This window comes from Eptatretus burgeri, chromosome 10 (assembly GCF_056783735.1).
Source record: "Eptatretus burgeri isolate ZD-2024b chromosome 10, Ebu_testis_v1, whole genome shotgun sequence".
Classification (NCBI taxonomy): domain Eukaryota; kingdom Metazoa; phylum Chordata; class Myxini; order Myxiniformes; family Myxinidae; genus Eptatretus; species Eptatretus burgeri.
Genome location: NC_140970.1, coordinates 104,273,246 through 104,288,408, shown reverse-complemented (window position 1 = coordinate 104,288,408; position 15,163 = coordinate 104,273,246). Strand labels below are relative to the sequence as shown.

Below are 15,163 nucleotides of genomic sequence, written 5' to 3'. Positions count from 1 at the left end.
TATCCAAGGTCACCTGATATTTCTGCTCATAGACTCTGACAAATTGAGCAAGGAGCCCTGAATACCAAATTAAGACCGCTTGGAAATCAAGGCTGGATGCCAGGCAAAATCAAAGGCTCGAGAGGTATCCAGAGAGATGGTCCTAACCTCAGGGTGGTAGTTCAGGGTATTCCTCCGCTGTTGTCTCAGAAGGAGCAACACACTCAAGGTAGAATGACCAGGTCAGAAGCCAAACTGGTTGTCAGAAATTAGCAAGTTAGAGAAGAGATAGTGTCTGATGTCTGGTGCAATGATGGACCATTGCTCTGCTTGTGATGGGAGAAGCCTGATAGGCCTGCAGTTGAGGTGGATCCGTGTTTTTTGTTTTTTTTAACCTTTCTTCTGGATAAGAGTGATGTTTGCAACTTTCCAAGGAGGATGAAATCTCCCATGCAATAAGGACCTCTGAAAGAGAGAGGACAGAGAGTATGGTAGAACTGAAGCATTCGAGCTTTTTTTGCATTCAGGACCAGTTGCAGAAGAGGTGTTGAGCTGGGTTTGAAACATTTCCACCATGGCAGGGGATAAGACCACATGCTGTGGGGAGTATTCTGTCAAGGTAGATAAAGTGGGTTAGGGAGGGGATGGATTTGAGATGTTCACTTTATGAGTGAACACAGACTTGAAGAACTGTTTTTCTTTCTTGAGCAGTGTCCAGCATGACTCTATCCTTTCGGAGGAAAGAAATGGAAGAGGAATCTGTACCAGACAGAGATTCCCAGACCAGCTCCCATCAGGCTTTGGGGGATGGTGAGAGGCTGGAGAGTTGGGATCGCAGGTGAGCCTGATGTTGGCCCTGGCTCTTCATTGGACATACACAAAGGTTCTAAGCTGTGTAGAGAGACTGGTGGTTGTCATCAGTTTGGTTTGCCTTCCAGGAGGAGAATGCAAGTTGTTTTCTTGCCATGGCCTCTCCACGTGCATCAGTGTACTTGGGTCAGAAAAGATAATGGACAGAAAAGTTGAATGTGGGATGGAATGAACATTTCAAGAATAGGAATAAGTCCTTTGTGGAAGACATCCCAGAAGTAGTCAATGTTAGGAGCAGATGTGATGATTATCACATCATATATTTGAATTGGGCATTATATGCTAATTATGCAATCACACTTTTGAATTTTACCCCTCTTTATTCTCTATGTTTGTATTCACTGGATTCTGCCAATAGGAATGCTGTACTGGGACATGTGCTCTGTGGAGGGGGGTTCAGGCGCCAAGTGGAATGGAGAATAATATACGAATCAATCACTGTTCAATGTTTTTGTGTAGAGGGAGTGAAAGGCATTTAAACCTCTGAATTCCTTGTGTCTCGAAGGAAATGTAAGTGAGAACTGGAAATGCCAGGAACTTCAATTTGATCTTTACATGAAGGCCACATGGGCTGACGGCAAGGCTGAAGATGTGCAAGCTCGCGTCGGGAGCACTGACTAAGCGATTAGCACCTTTCATTTCGATGACGGAGAGGACAACTCGAAACTGAAAGACGTCGTGAAGAAATTTGCGAATTAGATCGGTTTATCATGGTGTTGTCGAAAATATTTTTTTAATGCGAGTGCAAAGAACGTACAGGTATTATAATTTGTGGTTTCTGGGTGTTTGGAATCGGTAATGACAAATGGCAAGCTCAGCTTCCTCGTTAAAATGTCAACGATTTAACACGACACAAAGCACCGTGGTGTTGTCGTGCAAATGAAACGACTGTCGATCAGCTGAAATGAGAAGTGTGTACATGCTCTTTCTCGGTGGAATATGAAACGTTCGTCAGCAAATGGCTGGTTTAACCAGGGGGAATGTGATACAACCATAAAAATTCCTTGGAAAACTTACGAATCAAGATTTTTAATTCCACCACCGAAGGTGAAGGAGGTTATGTTTTCACCCCTTTTTCTGTCTTTGTTTGTTGGATTCGCTATATATGCTAGATATCCCTTATTCCCTCATTGTCGGGTTTTGTGTGTGTGTGTGTGTGTGTGTGTGTGTGTGTGTGTGTGTGTGTGTGTGTGTGTGTGTGTGTGTGTGTGTGTGTGTGTGTGTGTGTGTGTGTGTGTGTGTGTGTGTGTGTGTGTGTGTGTGTGTGTCTGCAACGCGAGGCTCCACAGCACGAACCAGCGAACCAATTTCGATGAAACTTTGCCAACATGTGGAATATATACGGGGAATGTGCGCGTTTGAATTTCGTTGCCCAGCAACCACCCGTTGCTGTGCGGCGGCCGAAAAACCGCGGACAGTATTTTCAATACTTGTCCTTCAGTTTTGAATGTAGAGAAGCGAGACTTCGGAATTAAACACTTCGAGATATTTAGAAAATTTTACTCGAGCCGATTTTTGATTGAAGTTTTATTTTTCAAATGGTCGTCCTTCAAAAATCAGGTGTCTATTCACCGTCATTTTTTATGAGGGGCTTAGGAAAGTGGGCGGAGCTTAGGGAAAGTGGACGCGGTTGATGAAAAGTGGGTGTGGCTTATGGAAAGTGGGTGTGGCTTATGAAAAATATTGTGTGGCTCAGGAGGTGTGGTTAAACAAGAGCATTCAGAGAAGTTTATCAGGTTGTGCGTGTGCGTGTGCGTGTGCGTGTGCGTGTGCGCGTGTGCGCGTGTGCGCGTGTGCGCGTGTGCGTGTGCGTGCGCGAACGTGAGGCTCCACAGCACAAACCAGCAAACCGATTATTTTTCAAATGGTAGTCCTTCAAAAATTGGGTGTCTATTTACCATCATTTTGTATGAGGAGTGCCAGTTGGCAAAATACGCAATAAGAAAAATCTTGCCAGGCAGAGGAACAATTGTATGTGAATCAATACGTCTTGGCAATGAATCTTCGGCGGTGGATCGGTCAGAATGAAAAGCATCGTATCCAGCGCTTCGATCCTAGCGAATCCCTCGTCACTTTCCGGCTTGTTTGTGTGCACAATATCTCAAAAAGTTGTGGACGGATTCGGATGAAATTTTGGGGACAGGTTGGGTGTGTGACAAGGAAGAATTGATTCGATTATCCGGATCTGGATACGAGAATTATTTGACTTTTAAAGTGATTCTTCACCATTGAGAGATACTGCCAAAAACTATACTATTGCTGTACAACATGATATTTCAAAAATGTTTTGGCCTGATATGTTCTCGTGGATCATGCATTGCGTGGCAGAGGTCAACGTTCTACCGAGTGCCCTTCTAGTTTTTTTTATGCAAGATTTTTTGCACACATTTTGTTAAAGGTACACTCGGTGAGACTTGCGCAAGTGACACTGTTTTGAGGCTATTCTCACGCTGCAGGCCAGGTCAAAGGATATTTTTTTTAATGTGCTGATATGAGCTCACACATGCACATTGCCATTCCATTCCTCTCGCGACAATTGTTACTCGTTTTTTTATCGAGGAACTTGCAGGGGTACCTGGCGTTGCCCGGTGCTGTTTGAACCCTTGTTGGCATTTTGAATAAATCGATTTGTTTGTTTTTTTTTCTATTTTTTTGTGGGTGCCTAAAACACTTCCCAACACCTACTAAGGAATGGGGCCGTGTTAATTTGCTATTACCTTTCACATAGCTTCAAAGGCTTGGTCACGAAAGAGCAATTAAAGGGGAAAAAATCTCAAATGTTTTTTTGAATTTGTTTTTGTTTTTTGCATACAACACTCAGCACTCACTGATTATCCTCTGAAAGTTTGATAAAGATCCGTTCAGCCATCTCATAGAAAAATGGCGACAGACAGACAAACGGCTCTTATAGTATGGATAACACACATTCCTCCTTTCATACTTATTGTCGTGGCCAAAAATGTTTGCACCCTTGCACTTTTGTCAAATAATACACCATTTCTTCCAGAAAATTGTTGAAATTTAAAAAATCTTTTGGTGTCCACATATGTATCTCTGGTTTTTAGTGGAACAAAACAAAAAAAAGGATGAAAAAAATTTACGAAATCTTCGCTTATTCCACACAGAAATCCTAAAATGGCCCAGCCAATATTATCGGCACCTTTTAGAAGTTGTGAGAAATGATTATATTTCAAGCAGGTGATTCTCCTTCACTTTGGAATTGAACTCACCTGTGGTGAGTTGCAGGTGCCTGCAATATTTAAAAAAAAAACACTCATTCAACCAGTTTGAATAGAGAAAAGGGGTCATTCTGCTGTTTCATCTCTCTGTGCACCGCAATGAGCATGGAGAAAACAAAGAAAACCAACCTCCTTGGAAGTGGCTGCAAGAGAAAACTTTGTTTTTTTTCCAAGGAATTTTTATGCGTAGGAGGAGGCCATTCGGCCCATCATGCTTGCACCACACCAATACCAGATTTAATAAATCCATCAATACACCTTCCCTTCGTGTGCATCCTTTTGGCTGCGACACTGGTACTCATTTCATCGACCTCGGAAGGACGACCGGCTGAGTCAACCCCCCTGGTGTTAATTCAGCGGAGAAAATGGGGCTTGAACTCGGGGCCCTTGGGATCCCAAGCCACCACCCTGACCGCTATGTCAACACCACTTGATCGACGATTGCAGTGAAGGGTTGTTTGAATTGTGGAGAAAACACCTCGATCAACTGCCAAACAGATTCAAGCTGACCTTCAGACACAAGGTACGACAGTTTCAACTCGCGCCATCCGTCGCTAACTCAATGAAAGGGGGGTTTTATGGTTGGAGACCCAGAAGGAGCCCACTGCTGAGAGAGAGACATAAGAAAGCGTGCCTGGAGTTTGCCAAAACACACCTGAACAAGCCAAAATCCTTCTGGGAGAATTTCCTGTGGACACGAGACCAAATTAGAGCTTTTTGGTAAAGCACATCATCTCTACATTTCCTGAAAACAAATTGAGGCCTTCAAAGAAAAGAACACTTTCCCTACAGTCAAACATGGAGGAGGTTTAGTGATGTTTTGGGGTTGCTGTGCTGCCTCTGGCACACTGGGTGCCTTGAATGTTTGCGTGGCATCATGAAATCAGGTGATTACCAAGGAATTTTGAGCACAATGTTCAACCCAGTGTCAGAAATCTGGGTCTCCATCAAAGGTCATGGGTCTTGCAGCAGGACAATGATCCCAAACACACTTCAAAAAGCACCCAGGAATGGTTCAAGACAAAACTCTGGACTGTTCTGAAGTGGCCAGCATTGAATCCAGATCTAAATCCCATTGAACACCTGTGGGGAGATCTGAAATCAGCAGTTGGGAGAAGGCACCCTTCAAATCTCGGAGAACTGGAGCAGTTTGTACAAGAAGAGTGGGACATCCTGCCAGTCGAGAGGTGTAGGAAACTCATTCATGGCTACAGGAAGTGCTTGACTGCAGTTATTTTGTCCAAAGACTGTGATACCAAATATTAAGTCGAGGTTGTCAATAATTTTATCAATGGCATTTTTTTTTTCTGATTTAAAAGGGTATATTAAGTTCTGAATCCAAAACAAAGGTTCCGTAATTTTAACAGTGAAATAAAGAATTGTGGAGACAAAATACTTTTGTCAATTTCAACTTATTTTTCGACAAAATTGTGAGTTATTTGAAAAATTTGCAAAAGGGTGACAATATGTTTGGCCACGACATCCATCCCTCCTCCCCCATACCTTTTGGTGGTCTGTAAACGTGCTGCTCTTCAGCGTTTTGCTCCTCCATTGTTGTCAACACTATCTCCGCATCAACACTGCATTCTGTGGAATCATCATCAATTTCTTTGTTTTTGGTTATTATTGCCCATAGTGATTTTTAACTATGGCTCCAAAGAGGAAAACTGTGGCTAGTGGTGAACCAAATGCAAAAAAGTCTAGGAAAGTCATGTCTTTGACACACAAAGTGGAGGTTGTGGACAAGTATGGTTGAGGTGAGAGTGTGCAGCCTCACTGGGCAGATATTTTGGCGTTTCAGGAGTCCGGTATCCGGAGAGTAAAGAGATGCACAGGAAACATCACGGGTAGTGAATGCTTTAGTGTTTTTTACCGTCAGCTAGGGTGATTCTGGTAGACCGCTCCAGTACATGACGCATGAGTTTATAGGTGAGATGAAATGTTACCACTCTCTCCCCCCCCCCCTCCTCATAGAAAACGATGGTTTGCCATAGTCTGAAAATCCATCTCGTGTGGAGAGCATCATTTGTTGAGTTCAATTTTTTTAATCAAAATGAGGGTAACTATCAATTGCAGTTTACTTCATGTAAGCAATCCATGTGACAGGAGCTCTTAATTAATGCTGCAAAAGGTACAACTTGGAATGGTTATGTGGTATAACATGCTAAGCTGATATATTTTGTCTATAGGTATACGTTTACTGTATTAATGAAAGATTCAATGGAATCCTTACTCTAATAATCTAATTCATGGACCGGTGTGGGTTTGTTTTTTCACGCTGCTCCTCCTACAGTTCTGGGGTGATTACATCCAGACTTGCTACATTGGATCAGCATGACCCCAATTAATGTATGGTGTTTTTATCCTTGCCGGTGGTCTTGGGGATGAAAAGGGGGGAGGGAGGGGGGGACGCAAATTCTCCATGTAAATGTGTATCATGTAGCGCCACCTCTGGGTGGGGGAGGGTATTACAAGTCTCCATCCTTTACACTGTGCAGTATTCCTGCAGTTAATGCACATAACCCGGTTGATTTTTCTTCTTTTTTTAAATTTTTTTTGCCAAGACAGGGCTGTCGGTTGCCTATATACTGCCCAAATGTAGGTATGCATCAGTATAACGTGTTGCATGCTTACAACAAGATCACCCGTAGGGTGGGTTCTCTGCTAGTTTGGAATTACAGAAAACAAACAATTTCATTCTTATTCTTCTTGTTTATTCCAATGTCACTTGTTACATAAAACATTTGCATAAGAAGTCCTCAAACGCCTGGAAATTTGGTCTACCATGATATCATTAGAGGCTGTTTAGGTGTAAATTATTCAAATATCCAATTAACAAGTGCATGCTCCTTGTTTATGAAATGATCTTGGTGAAACGGAGACGTGTAACCGAGTGAATTAATAAGTTGAAGGGAATAATGCCATGACTGTAAGATAGATTTGAAAGATTCCGCAAGTTATCCAAAAACGTGGCTTGGTGTTTGCTTGGATGTTTTTAAAAAAAAAAATTGAAGTGTATTTTTGCATCTTAATGGCTGCATTTGTAGGCATTGAAATTCCTTCGAAGGAAACTGTGCAGAAAAGAAAATCCATGACTGATGATCGTCGACGAAAGCAAAAACGACAACATGGTCGTGATGCACAGAGTTCTTGTAAGTAAAGGGCTGTACCACGGGGCTCAATTCTTGGGTAGTGAGTGTTGGAGGAAAATACAGTAGATCGAGTTTTTTTTTTTTGTCCTCTCCTTTCATTGATGCCAAAAGCAGTGGAAATGACCCAAGAACTTCAAGTCCAACACTCGGGAGAATCACTGCCTGTAGAAGGTGAGTGATTGATTTTTCTCATCCGTCAAGTTTTGGTTTTTGTTTGTCGAGATTTTAAACAAAATCTGCGAAACTTGAAAAGCCGAGTAATACAAACGACAAGTTCACATCCTATTATTTGTGTAAATTTTTCATTAAAATCGTATCAGTCTTTGTGTTGCGTTTTGTGCTTCTTTTTTCAAAAGCTCTTATTCCACTCGATGTGCATTATCATGCAGCCATTAATTTATCATTTATCCAATGCATGTGCATTCTTCACATCCAAATGTTTCTCAATTTAGTGTCACAAGAAACCATCATCAAGAACGAGGTTGTGGCAGATGAGAAAGAAGAAGAAGTGGAGGTGGAGGAGGAGGAGGAGGAGGAGGAGGAGGAGGAGGAAGATGAAGAAGGCATTGCGGACTGGGAAATGATTGCGAGTGATGAGGAAAATCTAAAAGGTGTCAGACGCTTTAGAATCCTTATGTATTGCTTTTTCGGACACCGAACACCAGCTCACTTGTAGCTTAAACATAATAATAATGAAACAACCTTTTAAATATCAAAGCTGTGTAAATTGATATGGACTCCCTTTAAAAGTAATAACCTTCAAGATTCATTTTGAAAAAAAAATCTTCTTTCCAAAACCTGAATTTAAAGAAATCAAAAAAAACTTCACTTTTAATCGTCCTTCATTAATTTTTTTCAAAATTTCCACATCATTAATATTATCATGTTGATTGATTGTCATACTCCAAAAAAAAAAACATTTGGTGACTTTTATCCGCACGCTTTTTGTAAAAAAAAATGTGGGAATATTGTAACCGTCTCTGTCTGTCTGTCCATCCGTCACACTATCCCCTCCTGAACAGTTGTGCAGAAATTCACCGAGCTTGGTAGTTGGGATCACCACATGGCATGAAGGTGCAAGAGCAGTATCATTTTGGCCCCACCCCCTGGGGCAGGGTCAAAAGGTCAAATAGCAAAAAATACAATTGCAGGCACATTTTAAAACATTTTTATATGAAACCTTGTAGATACAATCAAAACATTGAGGGACTGTTTTCTGACGAAGTTGACGAAGTTCCACTGACGAAGTTGCCGGAGGCATTTTGTTTTCGAGTTGTCAGTGTCTGCCTGTCTGTCTGTCTCCGTACGTACGCACGTCCGTCCTTGCTAAATTTCTCTGTTTTCTCTGCAACCGCTTTACCGATTGGCACGAAATTTTCACCATAGGAGCGACTACTCATGAATAGTGTTTTAATGATTATGATGTCATAGGACATGATGTTTGGCAGCCATGTTGGAGAAAAGGAAAAACTTTGGACCTCTGTATCTCCGAAACCGCTCCATGGGAAAGATTGAAACCTCGCACACGGGAAGTACTCACCATGGGAAATATGTATGATTTTTCTTGATGATGTCATAGGTGGCTTCGTTATGACATCATAATTGCATACGTCGAATGCTTTATCTGAGCAGTATGAACATTTTTGAGGGTCAGCTAGGGTTGTATTGTGTGGGGGGGGGGGGGGGAATTGATGTCCTCGGTCATGTGGTTTGGCAGCCATATTTGTTTAACATTTTAAAAAAACCTTTACAAATTCTCTCCAAAACGGCTGAACAGATTGAGACTAGGTATGCATCTGTGCATCACAAGCAAAGTGTTGGAATCTATCATTGTATATGTCAGGTATCATCTCTTCTCCAACTCTCTAATCTCTGTTCAGTTCAGCTTCCACCCGTTGCTGTTCTACCATGGGCATGTTGCTTCTTTTGACTCAAGAATGGATGCATGTTTTAAATCTGAAACAAGTGGTTGGGACGACCTCAACATCGCCTGAACCTCTGATACTGTCTGCAGCCCCGTCTTGCTGATGTGCCATTGGTATTCAGCGGTCCCTCCTTGAATGACTCTCCAATTCTTGTCAACCAGCAGAAACAACGGGGCTCTCTCTCAATGGTATTCCGTTTCATAATTTTCCTCTTGAGGCTTGTGTGCAGCAAGGCAGCTTTTTAAGACAAACCTTCATCAGTGACTTCTCAAAGTTTGATAGGATGATGCACAGTAGCTCTCTTAAATGGTGTAGTTTAGGTTTCATTCCCAACCAAACTGTAAATTGTCAGATTGGTTGTTCACAGGCAAAGAATGGCATTGCAAACTGAGCAACTCATCAGATTCATGTTAGTGCTGACCCGTTTGCTCGCATTCGTTTGTGGATATTAAAGTCCCAAGGTGTCTTGTGAACAGTGAGTGTATTAAACCAGTTATCTGGCCAAATTCAAAATTCCCACCACCTTCAGTGGAACATCATGCCTGATCAGCCATTTCTGGTTGTCCATATTCCAGCTTGATATATACCACCTGTTGGGTGTTTGGAGTGGAGGTTGAAGTTGGATCAGGTTATCCCAGACACTCAAAACATTGCAATAGTTCAGGCTGTGAGTTTAGCAAATGAAGGTTGCCAAAGTCTGAGAGCGAAGGTTGAAAAGACTATCTCATGCATGGAGATGTATAGCTGGCCAAATAGTGCAACATTATTCTCAAACACTTTGATCTTCTTTCACTGCTTTGATGAACAAGGCCAGATAATTCCTCTTGATTGCTTCATGGTTGGAGCCCGTCAGATCTTCAAGTACATTCTTGACGAAGTCCTAATAGTTTTTCTTGCCTATATCTTCCAGAGTGTGCACTGTAGCTACCACTGATTCATCCATGCAGTTGTGACCTTCATGTGTTACTATCTCTGGGAAATCATCGAAGAAAGGATTGCCCATTCTTCAGAACGTTTCAGAGAGGCTGCGAAGCTGCTTCATCAAAGTCTTCTGTGTGGTGAGACCTTGCTCATGGTTCTGAAAGTTCTTTGGGTTCACCGAGCCATCATCGGGAAGGTATTCTCCCTCAAACTGTGACAACAGTCTGGTTAGCTCAGGTTCCGAGACTACCAGTACCTGAGAGCAATGGAGTTTTCTGTTGATCAAACAGCACCAGCTGAACCTTTGTCATTCTAGTTCTCCTGCTCATGAGCCGAGTCAATTGGGATTGCAGAGAACTTGTTCCTTGTCTTGTAACGGACCTAGTGCCATTCTTTCTCAAAATAATCCTTCATAGGTTCAGGCAACGCATTAATGGCTCTGATGTGCACCAGCAACCACCGTGCACAATTTACATGGTCCAAAGCAAAGAACAGAGGTGTCCGCTCTTATAAAACTGCCACATGCAAAGGGAAATTCTTCTCTCAATGAGCCCTAATGAATTTGCGAATGAGAGTTTCATGTATCAGGATCATGTGCCGGTAGATAAAGGCAGGACTCTTCTTCTACATGTCCATCCTCCAAGCTGCTGAAGTCTTTTTGGAGCCTTTGGAGAGCAGAAAAGCCTCCTCTTGAAGGTTATGCAGGGTCAAGTCAGAGACTTGGTCGGCATGCCTGGTGTGCCACTTTCAAAAAACATCCTGCAATGCCTGAGGAGGCAACGTCTGCCAATGTGAGGGTTGCAGTACAACCAGAACCATCCATCATGTCTCCCAATGGTCGAGAGGGCCATCTCTGTGTGCTTGCCAACCAACATAACCGTATGTCCGGCTTCACCAACAGTGACTGGCCATTTCCACTGTGCAAACTTTGCAAGGGCAAACGGAGGATGATTAAATGTAGTGACCGGGATTAGTCCCGGGTTGAGTATAACGAGGCTGTGACTCAGTGGCTTGCCTCTGGACATCCATGCCTATCAAATTCACGGTGATTTGCTCCTGGTTTATGATGAAGACGTCACACAAAAAAACAACATTGAGCAGTATAAAAGTTCTCATGGTTTATTTTACACCAAGAAAATATATGAATACATTTCATTTTGAAGAGGAAAACATTTTAATGTCTTTTAATTTTTTTATTTAATGAAGTTCCAGCTTTAACATCTGAGCTGATTATGTGTGTGCAACCTGAAACCAAACAACTATTTGTGAATAAATTATGTCTTATATTCGCTATAATTAATAATTATTGTTCTGATGATACTGAAACATCCAAAATTAAATCTTATGACTTCAGAATCCAATATTTTGATGCCAATTTAGCCTTTCTATGACATAATGTAGGATTGGTAATGTATTATGACAGGTGTCTGCCATCCTGGATTTTTGTCTTCCTTGGATACTCTGAAACATTCAGAAGGACTACGAGGTGAAAATTAACTTGAAGACCCAAAAGTAGCATCTTGCTAAATTTGGTGCTTTTATCCCCTCCACCCCCCCCCCACCCCCCGGTAATGGTAATCTTGAAAAATGATGCGAAGCTACCCCACTATTTAAGCACGTTGTCCATTGACCCCTCGTGTTTTCTCAAATACCCATCTCTAACATATCCTACTCCAGATAAACTTCCTTGGATTAATTCAAATATTCACTCATTCTCGCACTTCCATTCCTGCTGTGTATGCAAGAGGTGTGTGAGTTTGTTATATGGATTGATGGCCCTCCTCGTGTCGTCGGGCACATAGGGCGAGTGGTTTCATTGGTTAGAGGGCATAATCCTGGATGGGTTTCCACTCCACAGGATACTCAAATTACTCACTTTTTTTCCCCAGTGATGGTACTTATTTTGCTGATCTCAGAGATATGACAGGCTAAGTCAACCCACCTGTTGTTATTTTTATGGTGAGCCTTCAACTCTGGTCTAAGATCTTAAGTCAACCATCTTAACCGATTAGCCACCACTAAGCTTTGGTTTTTTTTTGGGTACATCATTTGTTGTCTGTGTTTGTGTGTTGGTACTGGCTGAGGGCATCTTTCTTCCATGCTGACTCACCCCAATGGATGTGTATCGTTTCACGGTGTAAAAGAGCAATTATTATGTCCGCAAGAGGTGTCGAGTGTGTGTGCGTGTGCATACAAACTTGCACAACAAACGAACCTTCCTGATTGTGTCCTCAGTCGTAGACCTCGTCACAAAGACAAATAAAGTTTCGCACCAAACCGTACCCACCTCCCCCTCAAAGTACTTACAGTAACCAGTAACTCACGCACACACACGCACACACATCCTTAATACATTCTTTGGCTTTATTGTAATGATAAAATGTGGGGGTTCATTTGGAAAAATGTTTTCTTACAGAGGACAAACAGACAACAAAAACAACTGAAAGATGTGTTCTGGAACGAGTGGTAGAACAAATGGAATTTGAAGCAGGGATTGAAGAGACTGAAATTTATTCTGAAGAGGAAGACGATGATGTGGATGCAGAGGGAAAGGGAGAAGAGGAACACGAAGAGTCCACATCTGATGAAGATTCGGATTTTAGTAACGAAAGAACCAAGGAGCAACAAGAATACGACGTTGCAAAGAAAAGAATTGAGGTAATAATGTAAATATAACATGAGGCTAATGCTGTCTGTTGGTCCTACCCTGAAACATGGAAAATGCTCCTCAGAGAGAAAAATTGTAAAGTAAAAGTTGCTTAAAATTAATCCATCCCCACGAGAAACATAATTTTTTTTAATTGGACAGAAAAAAAAAATTGAACCTGGGAAGTATATGCTGACCGCTGCTTTGATTGCTTCAAATATTTGTATCTTATGTTGAGAGATGTGCTGTGATATCTTTGCTGTTAAGAAATATGATGATTTTGGAATTTGACACTGCTCTATACATCTATCTAGATGATAATACTGTTGTGTTTGTGTGGAGTAGATGGAGGAATTTCAAAGGAAAGATAGGATTGCAGAGAGTAGCTTGGTCCGTCGACGTGTAGGAGACATCTCGATGTAAATTTAGTAGGGAAACTGTGAGCTTAAGTTTTATGTGTCACCACATAGGGAGGGTGGTGCTGTGTTAATTAGATAGGGATTTAAGATCAATTTCCTCCAGTACATAATTGCCTTCTGTGGCCTTTTTCCTACATTTTTACATTTACAAGCCAGCAATGAAATAGTTGCGTTTTTATAACAACAACAACCACAATAACATGCCACACGTCCAAGCAGGCGAGATGCCGCACGTCCCAGTTTTTGTGCCAACAAGCCATGCCCGGAGGTGGAAGATGAATGGGCATGACGTCAGAGAGCGGGTGGAAGAAGGGTGAGGTTCGAAGAGCAGACAGTAGTAGTGAGAGTAAACGGCTGGTGAGAAACGTGACTGGGATGGAGGATCTCACTTTGCTCTCCTCTCGGCACGACGAAATGGCTGCGCATTTCTCGTGTCGTGCTGTAAATTTGCCCGCATGCTGGGCAAGACAGTCACTGACTGTTCGGCTGAACCGTGAAGTGTGTGTACGTTTCAGAAGCAAGGAAGAAGAGCAGTTGGTTTTATTAGGTTGAGTTCGGTGTGAGGGGCACGGTCAAAAGATGACAGAGCTAGGAGATGGCATGGAAGATCAAGGCATTATGGCTGGCTTTCCTTAGATGTATGAGGAAGACGGCACGATTCTCGTATTCATGCTGAGGTGACTCGGCTCGTGTGGAGCAAGACGCTGGCCATTAACTCTTGGCTGGATCGTGGGAGACTGACCTTGAAGCCTCATGTATATCACCAAAGGGAGCGGCACCATTCTGCAGAGAGCAGCGGCGCCAGCAAGTATGATTGACGAAGAGACTGCACTGCGGTTTCTGAGCTCTGGTGTTGAATACCACTTCACGAATTACCTCACGTGGGTTTCCCGCCCAGAGAGTGGCTCGGCACCATTATTGGGCACGTCTTCCCACGCAGGACGAAGCGCCTCAATCCCGAAGTCAATGAAGACCAACTCTGGACAAAGCTAAGTGCCAGAATGAAGAGAGGATTTTCTTTTGTTTAGTTTGCCCCTTGTCTATATTAAAGTCTGTTTGTAGTGGTGCCTCGACTTTAGACTAATTCACCTCATGTTTTATTATTGCATTTTGAATTATTACCATGGTAAATATTTGATTTTCATTAAAAACTCGGATTTATTTCAGTTCCTTGTTTCTGTTGTGGAGGAGGAGTGTAAAACCCTTGTCCTGGTGAACGCCTCTGGTACGTCCTAACTGTTAACCGCCCCCCCCCCCCCACGCTATAATCTCCGAGGATCACGTGTTCGCCTCCAAGGAAAACCGCTGCCTGTCCACGACAATTGAGTTGGGGGAATTGATCTTACTGGCCAGATCTGCGTGTATGTGTATGTGTATGTATATGTATATGTATAGGTATATGTATATGTATATGTATATGTATATGTATATATGTATATGTATATATATATATATATATATATATATATATATATATATATATATATATATATATATATATATATGTAGGGTAAGAATACTGATTCTGGCTCACTTTTCCCCATGTAAATGAATGGGGGATTTTCAGCGATTTATATTTTTTTCCCTAAAAATAAACCCCCCTTTTTATCCCAAGGTATATTTATTTGTCTCCCCTTTTAACTTGGAGGTTGAACCTCATTGAATTGAACACCTGGGGGTTGAACAGCTCACTCATTGAACCTATAAAGATTTGTTCATTCTCAAATTCCTTCAATAGTTTAATTTTCTTTGCACAATAATCCCCATCTAAAATATTGACAAACAAAACATTTGAATCTTTATATTTTTTAAGATACCCCATTTGTGTCATTACGAAATGATAAACTTCTCTTAATGCTCTTGTTTGACCACCTCCTGAGCCACAGGTTATTTTTTGTTAAGCCCCGCCCACTTTTCTTTAAGCCCTGCCCACTTTTGCTAAGCTCTGCCCACTTTTCATAAGGCATTTTTTTCTAAGCCACGCCCACTTTCCTAAGCCCCGCCCACTTTT

The 15,163-nt window shown here is 42.0% G+C and overlaps 1 protein-coding gene across 4 annotated transcripts in view; it reads left to right on the top strand.

Annotated features, from left to right (window-relative positions):
• Positions 1-15,163, top strand: part of EIF5B (eukaryotic translation initiation factor 5B) — a 138,706-nt gene that overhangs the window by 63,562 nt on the left and 59,981 nt on the right. For 3 of the 4 annotated variants that reach the window (XM_085899780.1, XM_085899778.1, XM_085899781.1), the window contains 4 exons: positions 7,136-7,240; positions 7,352-7,411; positions 7,693-7,851; positions 12,503-12,744. In XM_085899780.1, the coding sequence (XP_085755906.1) occupies positions 7,136-7,240; positions 7,352-7,411; positions 7,693-7,851; positions 12,503-12,744 (566 nt within the window). The remainder of the gene's footprint in view (positions 1-7,135; positions 7,241-7,351; positions 7,412-7,692; positions 7,852-12,502; positions 12,745-15,163) is intronic. The other variant, XM_085899779.1, reaches the window with a different exon arrangement.